We start from the raw sequence: 17,601 nt of genomic DNA, 5'->3' as shown, positions 1-17,601 counted from the left end.
AGGAAAACAACTCTTGACACAATAAGGAAAAAATGAGAATCTTCGTGTTTCTTGAGAGAAATTCAGCCGCATCATAAACTTAACTGGGTTGAATCTGTCTTTCAATTTTCTTCTTGGAACTTGATCTTTTGCTCAATCCATTTTCAAAAAGACAGTCATTCTAAAAGTCTTAAATCCTCAGGTGTAACTTTAAGGGTAAGACCTGGATCACATTTCAAATTACAGTAGAACGTTTCGGTGCAGCAGAAATTGAATCTAGGTTTAGAGTGAATTCTAAACTGTTTGAATATAATCTTTCTTCTTTCTGAGCTACTTTTATAGTTCGGTGCAACGTGATCCAAGTCTAAACCCTGATTTAATCAGGTAGAAAAAATGAATCTCTGTTGGTGCAAGCCGTGACAAGATGTAATTAAATCGAGCATTCCAGTCGCTCAGTACAAATCTCATCTCCCAGATCAAAGTCAACTATTGTATGAATCCTCCCAAGCAGTAAAACTGTCACATTTCTCTCATGTCATTGAACGGAGTTATTTTATAGGTACTTAAAACTGCTGATGACTTTTCATGCGTCTAGTCTTTAGTGTACGTGCGGCTTTAAAATCATGATTTTGGAGAGAGGTCACGTCTGTAAAACCTGTTTGACTCTAACGAGATGCCTGAACTTGTAGCCGAAGTCGAGAAGGAGCTTGAAGCATGCAAAGTTCGAGGCATGCAGAGTTGAGTGTGAGGCCTCGGACTAACCCCCCCTTCTCCTTCTCCCTTAGGACGCGACATTCCATGCAACCTCGTCTACTTTTCCTTACATAGTAGAAGACATTGGCAGTTGCGCTATGTCCATCTCCTCGTGCCTACACTTACATCCATCATCAATTCCCAGGGATCCACATCTGCGTACTCTAAGGGGGAATCTTTCTCGGAATATCTCCCCGTTTTTTAAGCATTTTTAGCATCTGCTGACGAGATGTGCAGCTTCAAACTTGTCCTTTATGAGAAACAGTAAGTCAATTCAGTATAGCTTCTGGGATTTACTGAACCCTCTGAGTAGCAAAATGGTAAATTCTCATAGTTTGTGCCAGCAAAAAAGCAGTATGTTTTGCAAGAACATGAAATGATTCCGCAACAGTTTCTTTTCACACCACTGATTTGCCGCCTGTCTAAAGTCATATCAGCTCGAGGTTTCACACAGGGGCTTGTCGGGGCTTGTCGGGGCTTGACCGTGGCATGCAGACTTTGATTTAATCACAAAAGAAACCTCGCCACGCGTGTGCTTCGCTCGATGTTTTATCGGTTTCCTGTTAAGAAAAACAGAGTTTGGTATACTTTTATTTTAAATCTTACAGGCTGGTATTTGTTCCTTGTCAGCCCCACTGGTCCCGCAGTAGAAAAGCAGCTGGTGACTCACCTCCTCGGGCTACAGAAGAGGCGGAGCCACGAGCATGGGGCTGAACTGCAAGGCAAACTCAAAGAAGCTGTCAAGCATTTGCTCTGCACACTAGGAGGATCACTTCCAGACCTGATACTGGCACTCACAAACCAGCACCGTCCAACCTGAATGACTTCGGACAACAGAAACACACACGAGGACTAAAAGAGGGATCTTAAACATAAAAGAGGATTCAAGCTGAAGACAGTGAAGAAACTTGTTTGGCGGGTTTTTCTTTTTGTGTGTGTGTGTGTGTGTGTGTGTGTGTGTGTGTGTGTGTGTGTGTGTGTGTGTGTGTGTGTGTGTGTGTGTGTGTTACCCTGGTGAGACTTAATGTGTGAAGTCTTTACCTTGTCAGTTTAAGGGAAAAACACTTTGCTCGTTCTGGCTTCTAATTCAGATTTAATCATGACCTCTTTCACTACTCAAATGACAAGCACCTCTTCACCTGTTAACGTGCTTGATGAAGACTGCGGGACCGATTACGTTAATCTGTACAAATTCTACGCGGCCGTCATGATTATTATTTTGATCCTGGCCCTGCCTCTGAACGCATCCGTCCTCCACCTCTTTATATTCAAGCTGAAATTCTGGAAAACCAACACCAACAACATCTTTCTGTTCAACCTGGTGCTGGCTGACATTCTCCTGCTCATCTGTTTGCCCATAAAGGCATACAACTTCATCATAGGGGAGAGGAGGAGCACAAACGACACAGTGTGCAAAGCAATGCTCTTCATGTTGTTTTTGAACCGCGGGGCCAGCATTGCCTTCCTGACGGTGACCTCCATCGACCGGTATTTCAACGTGGTGCACCCCGGTCGCAAGAATCTCCTGAGAGCTCTGAAGAAGTCTCCGCAGATCTCTATCGTCATCTGGCTGCTCCTGCTGCCCCTAACCATCCCGACCATGCTTAAGAACTTTGACTGCTGCAACAGCCACAAAGCCAACTCTTCTTCGGTGGAGGTAATGTTTTCCACTCTGAACATGTAATATGCTTTAACTTGTCGCTACGCGTCTGTCTTCCAATGATAACTTGTAAGGGTACGTGTCATGGCATGTGTTTCTGCATGCTGTCAGTTGGGAGCATGTAAGACCGCAGCACTGAGTGAGCACGTTTTCATATCATCACATCAATAGATACTTCACTCTGATTTGCGCAGCTCAGTGTCCACACAACAGAAGTAACAGAGAGCGGTATTCAGATATTTTACTTGAGTAAAAGTCTTCTTTTAAATCAGTAAAAGTGCTGCCTTCACAAATCTTCCTGGAAGTAAAAGTACTAATGTATTAGCATCAAAATTATACTTAAAGTACCAAAAGTGAAACTAAGTTTCTAAGTTTTTCTTACCGAATATTCTGCTGTGGAGCTTAACCTATAATAATACGTTGTGCAGCGTGACACAGTTTTGAGTAAAACCTTTGTCTCTTTGTTGTTTGAATTTATTCCTGTCGCTCGCTTTTTCACCTCCACCTTTCACTACAAAAACCTAAATAAAGTAGCAGCTGGCTGGAGGCAGGTCGCCTGAGAGTTTCCTACTTGCTGTTTTTGAAATACACATTTTGGGGGACACAGTGGCCAATCATGAGTGAGAATTTGTCGTTGACGTGAATCACAAATTAAAGATGATCCTCTTTCTTCTGATTTTGTAGGAGTTGGTGGACAGTATGCGAGAAGTGGTCTTCTTTTCCCAGATCGTCATCCCCTTCTTCATCCTGGTCTACTGCACGGTGCACATCGTCAACCGGCTCAGGAAAAAGACCGTCGGGGACAGGACCAAGCTGAGGAGAGCAGTGTTCCTGGTGACCTCCGTCATGGTGGTCTTCTCCTTCTGCTTCCTCCCCTGCACCATAGCCAGGGTGGTTCTGCTGGTCTCCCGGGTCGAACTGTGGTCTAAAACCTCGCAGGCGAAAGCTGCCGCGGCCTTTGACGGCCTCATGGTCCTCTCCTACTTGGACTGTCTGCTGGACCCGCTGATCTACTGCTTCTGCAGCACCAAGTTTAAAGGTCTTTACCTCTCCACTTATTTCCCGTTCTTACTGAAAGGCGATCAAGTGATGCCGGAGAGCTCAACGGGAAACACGCCGCAAACTCGGAGCACTAATAATGTCATCTGAAATGGGAAAGCCGAGGCTGTTTCTCTGCGGGGTGACACCTGTGCGATCCAAAAGGATCCAACCTGAGACTGACAGTGTGCCACCGAACGTGTTTTTACTTTTTGAAAAGGGACTCTGAAGGCGCCATGAAGACAAGACGTACAGTTGTTATTTGACTTTGTATTTTCTATTGACTCTTAAAGTAATAATCTCGACGATTTTCATTTAAATACAAGGCAGGTAAGTCACTATCCATCGCCGAGTGAGGCAACACATTGGTAACTGATGAAAAAAAGAGGTTGCATTTGCAGGATTTCAAACTGACATTCTCCTGGAAATCCCGACGCTGTTTGGATTTCTGGGAATTGAGATCCAAAACAACACCTGCAACTATACCGCTTATCCCCATAGGTGAACTAAAGAGAACAAAACGGAGAGCTTCCAGATTGTACCTCTAAATAAAAATATATATATATATTTGTATTTATAGGTACATGTGTAAATAGGAAGATCTGGTTCTTCCAGTCACGTGTTCCAGGGCATTGTACATATACTGTAGTGGTGACTCAACAGGTCAAATCGTCTCCTGATAGTCTAGAATATATTCATGTTGGTGGATTGTATTTAGTGAAACTTTTCTCTTTTTTTAAATGGGAGTGCCCCTCGGGCCAAAGTACGCACATCTGTTTTTCTTTTTGTCTTGGACAGCGAGTTAGTTATGACCATGGAAAAATCCTTTCAACTGTTGGAGGCGGGCAAAGAAAAGAACAGGAATCTTATCTGTTTTACACAACCTTTATCTAAGCCTCACACTAAACAGGTATTATTGTTTAATGCCATCAGTTAAGGCTCAATAAATACAACCATGTCACCCGAAAGTGTTGTGAAATTGTGTCAAATACATTTTTTATGAAGCTGTAAATGGTGAGGAATTCCAAACTAAGGGAACTAAGGAGGGGAGTGGTATGACATGTGTGCATGTAACTGACTCCAAAATAGATTCATATTTTGCTATGGTCAGTCCCCTAATACACGAGACTTAACCCTTAAGGCCCATACAGGAAGTCGATGGTTAATGTTGAGTGCTGCACATATTTTCTGTCCGGGATCATTTTCTTGTCTTGTGGTTTGAAGAACCCACTTTGACAAACATGAATCCAGCGCACCAGAGGACATGCCTCAACAATGTAGAATTTCCCTTACAATATTAATCCTGAATCATGCCTTGAACCAGATTAAAAAAAAGACTTTACCCAGATGTATTCCCATGAATTCCATTGAGCATGTATAAGTCATCTGGACCCACCTTGATGATATCATCAACAGTAACAGCGCAGTGAGGGGGGGCATGTCTGTTGATCACTGTCGGGCTATAAATAGGCTCATTTAAGACTCATCCGTGTGTTAAAGATGCCTCATTGTGTATCATAAAAGTCGTGACTTGTTATTCATCACAGCATTGTTTGAATTGGTGAAATGCTGCAAGAATACAATGATACATTTGTGCAGTGGGATGTTAAGCAATTTCCTTGTCACGTTGAATTTATCATAACATCTGATTAATCAACTGGGAACACAACCGAGGAAAACCCCCGTTTGGTTTGAGGGAGAAAAAAAAAGCGGCTAGTCCTGGTGGAAGATCCCCAGCTCCACAACTTTAAAGTAGATTAAAATAACGTTATTTATGTGGTTACTTGATTAAAAACTACAGGAGCACTCCGAGAGCGCAGAGCTCTGCAAAGGCCAATCTGCTAAAAAATGTAATGGGTTCTTTGGCCCATTGGCTTTATTCTTGCTTTTAATTGTGTATCCACCTTGATCATGTAGGTCTTCAAATGCACCAAAGAGGCACAACTGCAAGTAGGACGTGACCTTTATTAGTGGGCTCCAATATCTCTCATCTGCTGTCACCCATTTGTAAAACTAAAACATTTTAATCACCGACATCTACAAAGTGAGAAATGCATGCTGGAGTTCATTTAAAGCATCTAAATGTATACAAACATTTCAGATTCAGGTTTTGTTGGGGCAAACATTTACTGACAAATCGTCCTGACATGAAAGCAGCATTATTGCAGCTGTATTATGCAGCTAAATGCTATTATATGGCTACTCAAAATGCTAAATTAATTTCAGGTTTCATCGCCCCATAACACAGATTCAGTGTAATAGAAGGAGTTATTGATTTGACAAACATCTTCTGAATTCTGATGATTATTATATACATATATATATATATATATATATATGGTATTTACATAATGTGTTCCGGATATATTATAAGTTATTTTGTATTATTATAATATAAATATCATACCCCTAACTATCACTCATTTAAGTGACGTTGTCAGTAAGAATGTTTGTCATTTTGGTAACAGAAAAGTTTAAAAGAGCAGGGATCACATTTTATGACTCCGTTTGATAGGCGGCATTGTGTAAATACTTGTCTTGTATGTGTTTTTACTACTGCTGTAATATGTGAATGTATAAATAAATGTTTTTTTAATCTTCATTTTTTTATAGTACATTTCTGCAGACAGATCCTTCTGGTCGGAAAATGAGGTTGATATGAAACTTGAAATATCTAGAAATCATATCAAGTTTTATCATGCAACAGCATCACTCCGCCATCACACAAACATCCCCATGAAGTCCGGATATGAGTCAATATGCACTTAAGCAATCTTAAAAACTGCTGTGCTGGCATAAAGAGTGGGTGTGGTTCTGATTATCAGCACTATTGTGCCTGAAAAGCTAACAGTCTCAGGAACAAGTGGCTGACTTCAGTCTTAAAGATCACAAATGTTGAGTTGAATTTTCATTTGCACTTTTGTTCGTATAGCAGTATGTGCAAAAAAGTGCAATAACATTTGGTTTGCAAACACTTTAAACAAATAAGGTTATTTTTAACAGCAGTACTCCCTTTACACAGTAGCAGTTATAATACAGTTATAATGATTCGGATAATATATATTCAGCCGGCGTTTACAACTTTGTGTGTAATAGATGCAATTTGAAATATATACCTTGAAAACGGCAAACCTATCTACGTCATGTTTTTTTCCTTTTTTTTAATGTTTGTTAAATTCTCAGAAGCGATAAATAAATGATGTGCTTATTATACATATTCCAAACAAAACCACTTTAAAAACTTTAAATTAATCATTTATTTTTTGCTTTTTTTGGTATTTTAGTCAGTCACATATGCAACGCTGATTACCGTAATACATGTGGCATTTGTTATAAATGTACGTTGGTACATAGAGGGTGATAAGAAGCTGTACCTGGAGGGACCTAGGACCCAGGGGGATGTAGGTGAAGCAAGAGAACCTGGAGGGAGTCTGCACCGTGGCAGTAACGTGCAGCATGTGGAGGTTATGCGAATAAAGAGTTGCAGTTAAGAGCAGTTTGTTCTCACGTGCTTATATGTTCATTTAAAAACACGACAATATGTATTATGATATTGTCACGTATGATCCTGTAACGAGACGATCGCGTGCGCGCGTGTGTGTGCGTGAGACAGGAGGGACCGACGGTGACGGAGTGCAGGGGGGTTCCGGACGGGGGGGAGGGGGAACAGCAGCAGCAGAAGGAAGAGGAAGAGACGTCACACAAACACAGCTGTTCACCGCTGGCTGCCTGGTTCTTGTGTTAAAAATGTCTGCTTAATAAATTAAAAGAACTGCTGTAATATCGCGTTAACTTGCGCACTTATTTTCTTAATATATAGTATATATATATATACTATATATTAAGAAAATAAGTTGCCCTAGCACTTATTTAGTTGCCCTAGCACTTATTTTCTTAATATACAGTATATATGTACACACACACACACACACACACACACACACACACACACACACACACACACACACACACACACACACACACACACACACACACACACACAATTCCAATTGTGATACTTCCAGCATCCTTATAATCTATCTCATATCAGGTAAAGCATGTAGTAACATGGTGTTTTGAGCCTTAAAATGTATTCATATGATTTGTTTTCTATGTAAGTAACAGCCATAAATCATACATTAACAGACAGAATGATAACGAAGACTAATTGTCGCTACTTCACGGGCAACATCAAATTTGCGTTCTGGTAAAATAAATAAACAGCAGCAGGCGATAAACCAGGTGTCATAGTGGTCATAGTGAAATGCAAAAAAACATTTTGAAGTATTTTAAAGTAAAACCACTAAACTAGTCATGAAGCATATCCGATTGAACATTTAGTAACTTACATTTTGAGTCTTTTTCAAGTCGCCAACGTCTGAACTTTTCAAATCCTACTCATAACACTACTCTCTACTCGTTAATATGAAAACTGGGTCAGATAAGATGGCTTGTTTGGCCGGTGTGAATAGAGACGTAGTGTGTTGATATGGTTCTCAGCAGGCAGTAGCTGGTTCTTACCCTGGCTGGGACATGTGGAGACAGGGTGATCCTCAGGCCATGGAGGAGGTGACACTGGGAAAACTGGAAACTGTGGGGCCACACAAAGAGGAGAAAAAGAAGACATAATGAGACGTCTCAGATAGGTGTGATAGAATTAGCAGAGCTAATACATAGGAACTCTGCGTAACACTTTTTTTAAATTATAAATGGCAGGTGTTTCCAGCATAATTCCCATCTTAAATGTGGTCCACATATAAATGGATGTTGACCTTATACTGCAATATAAACCATGATGCATCTTCAAAACTAGATCAGATGACTAATACACAAAAAAACGCACGTTATCTGATCCTGCAAGCATAACATTTGTTTTCCATCACCCATATTTGTAAAGTGTTTCCCCTAATATTTCCAGGCCTGTTGTTGAAACAGAAAGGAATTTGAGCTTGTTCTGAAGGAAAACACACATATTTAAGAACTCTCAGTGGAGCATCTGGTTCAAGTTCACTACTTTATGAAATCTTTATTAAAGCTGGCCGCCACCCAACCAATACATGTAATCGCCTCCTGGTTTGGTCCTCACCAACTATTACACACATATCTGGCTTCTTAAAGGGATAGTTTGGGTGTCTTGAAGTGGGATTGTATGAGGTGCTTATCCATTGTCAGTGTATCACCGACAGCAGATGGCGGTCGACATGCACTCGGTTTGTAGAAACAGGCTGGAGTACCAAAGCAATGAAGCCGATATATCCATCGAGGCTCTCTCCAAAGCCACCGGACAAACCCCCCCCCCCCCCCCCCCCCCCCCAAAAAAAAACAGCAACCTCGAAGAATACTAGAGTTGCCGGTCTATCGCTGCCTCAATCGCTCAGTTTGTTTGTGTTATTGAGTGACTTTGTTGAATCCGGTCTAACGCTTTAAAACACCATTATTCCCACAGTAACAATAACAGAGTAACTAATCCGAGGCAGCGAGTCCAGCTACTCCCGTGTTCTGCGAGGTCAAATTACAGTTTTTAGTCAAAGTAGTCTTGTTGTTATAAAGAGAGCACAGATAGTTCACAGTGATGTTGTTTCTTTGTCTAACATGTGTTTTGCTGCTGCCTGGTCCACAGCAGTACATCGCTTAGTTTCCTTGCTGGTACTCCCGTCTGTCTCATCCACTACAGCTAATACAGGGACTACGTGCCTCACACAACCCCACTTCAAAACATTCAAACTGTCCCTTTAAACTCTTTCTGTCTGCTGCTTTGGTGTTGGCTATGCAGTACACAGTGGGTTTATCAGAGCTTGCTGTGGAAACAGGCTGAGGTGAGAGAGAAGCATTGAGTGAATGTGCAAAACAATAAAAAATGTAATAAAGAAATCACTATGAGTGAAACCATATTGATTAATGGTGCTTTAATGCAAAACCACTCTAAAATATATTATATATTATGTAAAAGTTCAAATAAAACAGCTCGCTTCACATGCACATTCACTCAAAAATGTCTCAAAGCTCATTAGCATATGGCTTAAAAATGGTTGTTTGGACCTAACTTTCCTTCCAACCGATTTTCAGTAAAACGTAGAAAGTTGACACACAAATGGGTCCTGATCAAGTACTCAAATGAAGTACCTTAGCGGCTGTAGAGTACCTACCTTCTCAGAGATCAGTACAGGCTGCAAACCGATCCACCGCAACGGCACAAAGGCAGGAAACATCAGATCTTTAAGGGAGACGGAGGCAGGAGATGAACGGAGAGAACGAAGCAGATTAGAAAGTGAAATGAGAAATTAAATATCTAAGAGATGGTGCGTGTGTGTGTGTGTGTGTGTGTGTGTGTGTGGGAGGAAACACAAGCCGAGTCTGAACCACTGGCCAAGAAAATGCTTCTTGGCATTTACGCTCATACTGATTATAATACATTTAAGAGACGTGTCTTCCAGAACGCCGCGCTCTTAAGTGGAGACAAAGTAAACAACTGAGTGTCTGTATACTGTTGCCATCATTACTGGTGCTTTAAAAAAAAAAAAGGAATGAACAAGATGTCCCATGTCAGTGGATTATTACTGAGACGTGATGCATGAAAAGACCTTGTGCAGGAAATCACAACGGCATACATGAATAAGAGAAGTAGGCCTAATTTTTTCCCCCTCATTGATATGGGGCACTGATAGCTCTGTGTGCATGTTATGCATGTACATAACGCATGAGTCTGCACGGTTCTCCTGTCAACATGGACCAATCAGTCTTTCGGCACCCTGTTGCGCAAGCACACAGTCTGTGTAATATTGTGAGCAATGTGTAAAGCATATATTTCATCCCACAAAGCACCGTATCTAGATGCTCTGGAATGTAAACAAAACTAATTCTCAAGATGCATGACTCAATGTGTGTGTGTGTGTGCGCGCGTGTGCGCGTGCGTGTGTGTGCGTGCGTGCGTGCGTGCGTGCGTGCGTGCGTGCGTGCGTGCGTGCGTGCGTGCGTGCGTGCGTGCGTGCGTGCGTGTGTGTGTGTGTGTGTGTGTGTGTGTGTGTGTGTGTGTGTCTGTGTGTGTGTGTGTCTGTGTGTGTGTGTCAGTTAAAAGGGTACATACAGGAGCAGTCCGGCTGCGCTGCCGCTCACCGGCAGTATGTGTTAATAACCATAGGGCATTATTTTAAAAGCTCACAGCTGATGTAGGTAATTTAACACGTTCTGTTCTAAATAACATGATGTGAATGAGTATTATTGTGAAATTATAATTAGTTTGCGCCACGCCCACAAAATAAACAAATCCCCCCAACTTAATAATAGACGTGTTTTATATTTTATTTATTTTTTATTTTATTTTATTAAGCAACTGTTAATGCGTTTTTGTGAAGCAGATGGATCCACAAAAGAGCGCACGTCTTCAATTATCAGATGACACATTGGTTTTTTTCTTTGAGGTCACTTATCTACACTTTGCGTGTTTTTGTACTTCCTTTTGCTGCTGTAACACTTTCCTTGCCATGCATAGATGTCTATCCTGTGTTGTATTACTGCTTTAGCTAATTTAAGAGGACTGTTTTATATTGTTTCTTGTATCTACCTTTAAATAGGTTTCAGGATCATTGTAAAATGGAATCCTCCCGTCATTTCAAGGGAGGAGCGGTAAACAACATTTCCGTGGGAGAAAAGCAATGTTGCAATGGCTATTAAAAGGATGCACTGTTGTGGTCGGAGGTGCAACAGACCAAATGTCTAAATGCACTCGCCGTGTTTAGACATGTGTTCTGTTGCAACATTGCTCTTTTTGAGTAATTTTACATCACGTCTAGGACAGAGCGTGACGAAGACATAACACTTTGTCACGCTCGGTCTCAGTCTGTCCCGGACCAGACTTACCTTTTAGGAAAGTGAAGTCTTATTGTAAGTGCACTTCATGTCAAAGTTTTAAAGCATTATAGTATGTAGCTTTTTATTGGTGAAAGTAGTTCATATTTGACTTCAATGCAATAAGATCAGAAGAGCTCATGATGAGATCAGAGAACAAGAGAACAGTGGAAGCTGCTTGACAATCCTCCCAGATCCATTTTCTTCATCTTGTAAGTATAGTTGGTCTCATTTGTATCGTCTGTACTGTCATTTTATGATGCGGGTCTATTCTGTACACATGGCATCTATTGCACGTCCATCCAGAGAGAGAGAGAGAGAGAGCGAGAGAGAGAGAGAGAGAGAGAGACCTCGTCTCTTCTTCCCTGTTAAAAGGATTATTTTGTTGTTTGTTGTTTAGCAAGGCTATCCTTTCTGAAGTGAGGGTTACTCAGGACAGAAGGTGTCAAATAATGTGCAGAACGTAAAGCTCCTTGAGGCAAATTTGTGATATTGGGCTGTGTAAATAAAACTTGCTTGGCAAAGGTGTAAAAGGCTTCTTAACGACAAACTAGAGAAACCGACAACACCGAGGTGGGTTGAGACATCACTTCACCCTTGTTTGCCAATCTGCTTTGAAAGAGGATGTGGCCGAGGACAAAATGACTTTAATCACAGCATCATTCTACCATCATCCATGCCCACAAGGCTCTTCCAGTTAGACATTCGGAAAGTGTGTGTGTCCCCCACCCCCCGTCTGGATCTACAACATAGTTGATATTGTCCGTAAAGACGTTATGTCACCTTCCCCAAGAATAAAGCAAGACATGTGCAGACATGATGGTTGGGCATCGACAGCCACCTGAGGAATTTCACAAGCCCTGGAAAAACCTTGAACGGTTGGGTTTCCAGTCACCACTTAGTGTGTAATACAGAAACTGTAAAGGGCACGTCACTATCACTATCAAATCGAAATGCCAACGCTCTTAAAGCGTTTTAAAAAGGTGAAAAGCTGTCTTCCACTCCACGCATCTCATTAAGTTAAGCACCATGTCTACAAACCACACCTCCAGCTGACTGAAAAAAAATTCCTCCTCTCTGAAGGATCTGCAGCAGCCTCTCACATAAAAAGGGCTTACAGACGCAGAGGGACAGAGGGTTTTCTCCACTCTGCATTCAGTACTTTTCTTTTTCAGCTCAAGCTTTGTTTACGGTGCGCGTTTCCTCAACATGTTTTGGCACAGCCGGCCCGAGTTGTGTTAGAGCTCTAGAATCACTGTGAGGCTCTCGGGAGGGGACTGTTCACTTTGACGGATCACAGTGAGAAGGGGGATCGGTGCACGAGGATTTTAACCTGCCTGGAAAAACTTCTTCCCATTGCTTTGGTATTACCTTGACTGCATTATCTTCTACTGCTGCAGAAATAGTGCCGCTTCAATGCCGCTTACGTCCATCCGAGCAAACATGTCTACGGTGCCAAAGGCTGACAACTGCACAGTACCTAATCAGGTCACATACGAAACCCTCTCCTGGCTGATGATTGGAGAGTTCGTGCTGGGCCTGCCTCTCAACCTGTCGGTCCTCTACGTCTTCATCTTCAGGTATGAGGACACACAATCTGGCTATCACTGCCGTTTCAACTTTTTTCAGAAAGTACTCAAGCATGAATGCGGACGAGGGAGTGAGAAGTGAGGTAGAGCCCTCGGAGAGGGGGAAAGTTTCAAGTTAGCTAAAAACTTGAACTTGATGAATGATTCATCAGCCAGTGGAAATTTCCAGGCATTTAATAACCTCGTTGAGTGAATCAAACCACAAGAAAGTCAATGAGTCCAGGTGACTTTGACCTACTACTGCTATTGGTACTTAGGATACCTGCCAAATCAGGCTATTATCCTGGAAACAAGGGTTCAGTTGGGTGGCGTTAGAGAGGATGTGGGCGAAACTCACATCTCAAATGTGAGAGCAGGGCAGATAGAAAATGACAATTAACTTAAGTCTTCGCTGTTATTAGATAACCACCAATAAATAAAACGATTTATATAGCGGCAAGTAACAATTCGAACCCTGCACGTTTTGTCTTGATTCAATGAATGCTCTGATTCAAGTTTAATACCACTGCTTCATGACATGTTAGTGATTATCAGAAGATGAGAGGGACAGCAGCCACATCCTGTTTGGATTCTCAGTCCATTTCCGCAATGAAAAACGCTGAAATGATCTTTAGAAAAAAAATCTCTGCATACCTAAAGTGGGTCCTTGTAAGTTCTATAGGATTTGTGCACCTCATTTTAAAAAAAGTTTTTTTTTTTTTTAATGCAGTGATTTGAAACCACATTGCAAATTTGAAATGGAAAACGTTTAGCGGTTTTAAATAAAATCACTTAAGAACCAAACCATATTCACGCCTGTTGACTTCACTTTTCACAGAGTGCATTTCAAACCAGACGAGCTGGGTGTGCTGATCTTGAGATAAAGTGTTGAATGCGTAACAACCTGTACTGTGGATATAGATTATCTCTGACAGAACTGGAAAGTCTTCCAGCAGACAGAACTGTGTGAAAAGACTCAGTGTTGTCTTTGGCAACGATGTACATTACCACCACTGAAATATACACTGTGAAAAGAAAAGCAGCCGCAATTATGAGATACTAAGAAATGTGTCGATAGAGATCTCCTTTTGACCAGTGGATCCTCCTTCAGTCATCCCATCTTGAATATTAAGCAGTTTGAGATTCTGTAGATGTTAAGGATAAAATATAAAGACGGAATCAGCGTCATAGGCTTCCTTCTCTGCTGTGTTTATTCTCGATCCAGAGCGAACGTCCTAGCAGTGAAGTGACTAACTGCTTTGTCGACGGCTTTCCCCTTTAGGTTCAAGTTCTGGAAGAACAAAAGCATCTTCCTGTTCAACATCGTGGTTGCCGACTTCCTGCTGGTGGCCTGTCTTCCTGCCAAGGCCTACCACTACCACCAGGGCCAACGGCGCAGCCCCAACAAAGCGCTGTGCAAGACGATGCTCTTCATGCTGTTTCTCAACCGCGGCGCCAGCATCGCCTTCCTCATCACCCTGTCCATCGACCGCTACTTCAACGTGGTGCATCTCGGGAGGAGGAATTTCGTCAAAGTGTTGAAGAAATCCCCCCTTGTCTCCATCGTCATCTGGCTCCTCTTGCTGACCCTCACCATCCCCACGATGGTCGAGACCTTCGAGTGCTGCAACAGCCACGGCCGCCAGTACGAGACCCGTTATCACGACGTGACGGACACATTCAGAGAGGTGTGCTTTTTAGTTTGTTGTTGGTTTCTTTAGTTTGTTTGTTTATTTATTTTGCAGGGACAATGCACACCAATCAACAGTAGAACTGTAAGTGAGCCAGAGTTAGCCAGAGAGGCTAATTTCCATCTGCAGTCCCCGGCCAGATGTTTCAAGGCAGCCTAAAATAACAAAATATCAAACGGCAACGGAATTGAAATTCATAGACACACGGACAGCAATAGTACAGACAAAACCAATACACAGCAAAAGAAAAGTGTACGCCATTAGAGCAGAGCAGACATAACAGGCTGCAGCATGCAGTACAAGCACATATACAGTATAACACTGAAGCACATAACATACACATCAAAAAATGGGAAATAGCAACACTGAACAAGACAAATGCACATATAGGCGAAACAAGCAGGCAGGACAGAGAGCACATCAATGCTTGCATGCTTGCTTGGCAACAAGCCATTCCTTAAGGCTATGCTTGAATGTTTTGTACGTGTTTTGTGCGCGTATGTGTCACGACAGAGCATTCCACGAGTGAGCTGCCTTCACAGGGAATGCAGATTTGCTAAACGAGCTCGACCTATGTGAAATGACACAATCACCTCCTGAGGCAGATCTAGTGAGTCTGCTGCTTTGAGGGCTTTGTCTGATAAAGTCACTAAGCAGAGGCGGGGCCATTCCATGTCACATTTTTTTAAAAACAGACACACATCAGTGAATTTAATGAGGTTCTCCCAACTCAGGATATGGGGCTTGGTGAGAATATTGCAGTGATGGTGACTTTTGGTTTTTTTTAATCACATGTTTTTAGGGCTTGTTTATGGAGAATATGAATAGATTTGAATGTTGTGCTGCTGGCTTGTGCCCAGCTGGTTATTAAGCAGTAGGTCAGATGGGGGACCATCATTGCATTAAAATACAATTTTGCAGCCCGCATGCTTAGACAGTGTCTTATATATCTAAAATGTATGAGATTACACTTTAAGACCTTTGTCACATGTTTTACCTGTTTTTTTAAACAGGTAAAAGACTTTGCATTAGCAGAGTTGTAAAATGGGCTCGGAAACCAAAAAGGCTTTAATAATTACAATTGCCCAATACACCCGACGTTTGCCAACCTTGCCAAAGCTAACCGCTGTCAACAATAATAAGAACTCCAGTTATTTACACCACCTCATACCATCACGCACAGACTTCCTGACAGTCATTACAGTTGATTCGCTTTAATAGTTGATCTAATTGCCCTAGTTCCCTAAACAAAGCCATCACAGCATCTTAAACTCTGGACATGTTCAATGTTATGTGGTTAGTCAAAGAACTGATAAGAAGACCTGAGATCCTCACCCAAACGTGAATGTTTGCTGGTTGATGGAAAACTTGATATCTTTGTGTTTTGGGCTGCTTCACAGACAAAACAAGACAAGTGAGGACAAGAGCTTTGGATGAGTACGACTGCTGAGACGTTGAATTTAGAAATGAGTCAGAAACCTCAGCACCCGGCAAAAACGATCTTTGATTGAGGGGTACGGATGGTGAACTCTGCCGACTGCCTGCAGAGACAGGCCTTTCATTTCTTTTTCTTTTTTTTCTTTTAAGATCGTCTACTTCGGCCAGATCATCGTGCCCTTCGTCGTCCTCGTCTACTGCACGGTGCGCATCGTCAACCGGCTGCGGAGGAAGACGGTGGGGGAGAAGACCAAACTGAGGAGAGCCGTGTGCGTGGTCATGTCCGTCGTCGTCGTCTTCTCCGTCTGCTTCCTGCCCAGCACTATTGCCAGAGCGGTGCTGCTGAGCGTCCGGCTTAATAAAGCTTGGGAGACCGCGGAAGATGCGGTGGTTCAGGTCTACGACAGCCTCATGGTTCTGTCTTACATCGACTGCCTGCTGGACCCGCTGGTATACTGCTTCTGCAACTCCGGGTTTAAAGACGCCTACATATCCACCTTCTGTCCCGCGTTTCTCCGGAACAGACTGCTAAATACTGACTTTGGCTTGGGAACAACAACAACTACAACAACAACGACGACGACGGCGGCGACTTCTGGAATTAGAGAAGTTTCTTTGCCGATTTTAGCGAAATGATATTTTCACTCTCTTATTAAACTGCAGTGAAAGTTGTGTCCAAGGTGTTTAATCAACATTACATCTCAGTTGCACAGATAGCATAACCACTGGTCCCTCCACACAAGCTACGCCGGCAGATCATTAACATTTTCTCAGAAAAAACGTCAAGTAAAGCAATTCTGCCGAATTTACACAAAGGCTGAAAACACAGCGGAGGCGGATGCTGCCTGACACAGCCATGATCTGATCAACCCATCTTCTATCTAAAATCAGCATGTGGCCATGGGTTTATCTGGAGCCGTGTTTAGGGCCAAGCAGCTCCACTCACGCACACTGCCGATGCTTTTCTTTGCTGTAACCCTTGATGACCTCCTACTGGAGCTGAAGAGACAATTTGAGAACGAATAATTTTTCTTTCAACGTGAAATCCGTATTGACGCTTGACCGACATTCACACGGCTTCACACTGTGCGGCTGCCGCCTGATCTACAGTCAAATTCAATACGATTTATACGGATATAAGACAATGAGTAAGATGTGAACTTTTTTTTTTTCCCCAGCTGCACGTTTTATATTTAGATATATATTTTTATATTTGTTGTGTTAAGATGATACATTTCCCTTGCGATTGCATTTCACTGCATACGTACTGCAAATACCATACAGTACATACTGTGTGGGCACTCAGGAAGCTCTCTATCTCTGCGTTCATCATCAGTACCTGAAACCAGCCGTACCGGCCCTCGCTGGGGTTCACCCTCAGTGCAACATTATTGTTTTTCTCAAAGATGTATATGAAGATGTCCAATATCTGTTGGGATTTATTTCTTATTGGTGCATTTTCACTTCCCATGTACTACTGTAATTATGTATGATCAGGGTAAAACAGGCCGTCTACACCCCCCTTTTTCTTTAAAAGCAGGTTATAAATGATGTGAAACGACCACTACTAACATCTCAAACCTGAGTGGACTGCAGAAACCTAGAAGGCGGATTTAAACATTCCTCACTC

At 42.2% G+C, this 17,601-nt stretch overlaps 3 protein-coding genes across 3 annotated transcripts in view; 2 read left to right on the top strand and 1 right to left on the bottom strand.

Moving 5' to 3' along the window:
- Positions 1-12,705, bottom strand: part of LOC306711649 (uncharacterized protein) — a 23,747-nt gene extending 11,042 nt beyond the window's left edge. Inside the window, exons 1-3 of the mRNA XM_079180665.1 lie at positions 12,647-12,705; positions 9,577-9,644; positions 7,952-8,021 (exon numbers count right to left, since the gene is read on the bottom strand). Of these exons, the coding sequence (XP_079036791.1) occupies positions 7,952-8,021; positions 9,577-9,639 (133 nt within the window). The 5' untranslated portion in view covers positions 9,640-9,644; positions 12,647-12,705. The remainder of the gene's footprint in view (positions 1-7,951; positions 8,022-9,576; positions 9,645-12,646) is intronic.
- gpr31 (G protein-coupled receptor 31) lies at positions 1,363-6,032 on the top strand. Its single transcript, XM_079180655.1, has 2 exons — positions 1,363-2,389; positions 3,077-6,032. The coding sequence occupies exons 1-2, from the start codon at positions 1,832-1,834 to the stop codon at positions 3,539-3,541; spliced, it is 1,023 nt and encodes a 340-aa protein (XP_079036781.1). The 5' UTR covers positions 1,363-1,831; the 3' UTR covers positions 3,542-6,032.
- Positions 12,692-17,601, top strand: LOC306711506 (12-(S)-hydroxy-5,8,10,14-eicosatetraenoic acid receptor-like; the record flags this gene model as incomplete). The annotated part of the gene is made up of 3 exons (XM_079180478.1): positions 12,692-12,855; positions 14,126-14,531; positions 16,122-17,601. The coding sequence occupies 3 exons, from the start codon at positions 12,692-12,694 to the stop codon at positions 16,605-16,607; spliced, it is 1,056 nt and encodes a 351-aa protein (XP_079036604.1). The 3' UTR covers positions 16,608-17,601.

Source organism: Pholis gunnellus (genome assembly GCF_910591455.1).
Source record: "Pholis gunnellus genome assembly, chromosome: 19".
Taxonomy (NCBI): Eukaryota; Metazoa; Chordata; class Actinopteri; order Perciformes; family Pholidae; genus Pholis; species Pholis gunnellus.
This window is presented reverse-complemented; position numbering and strand designations above follow the sequence as displayed.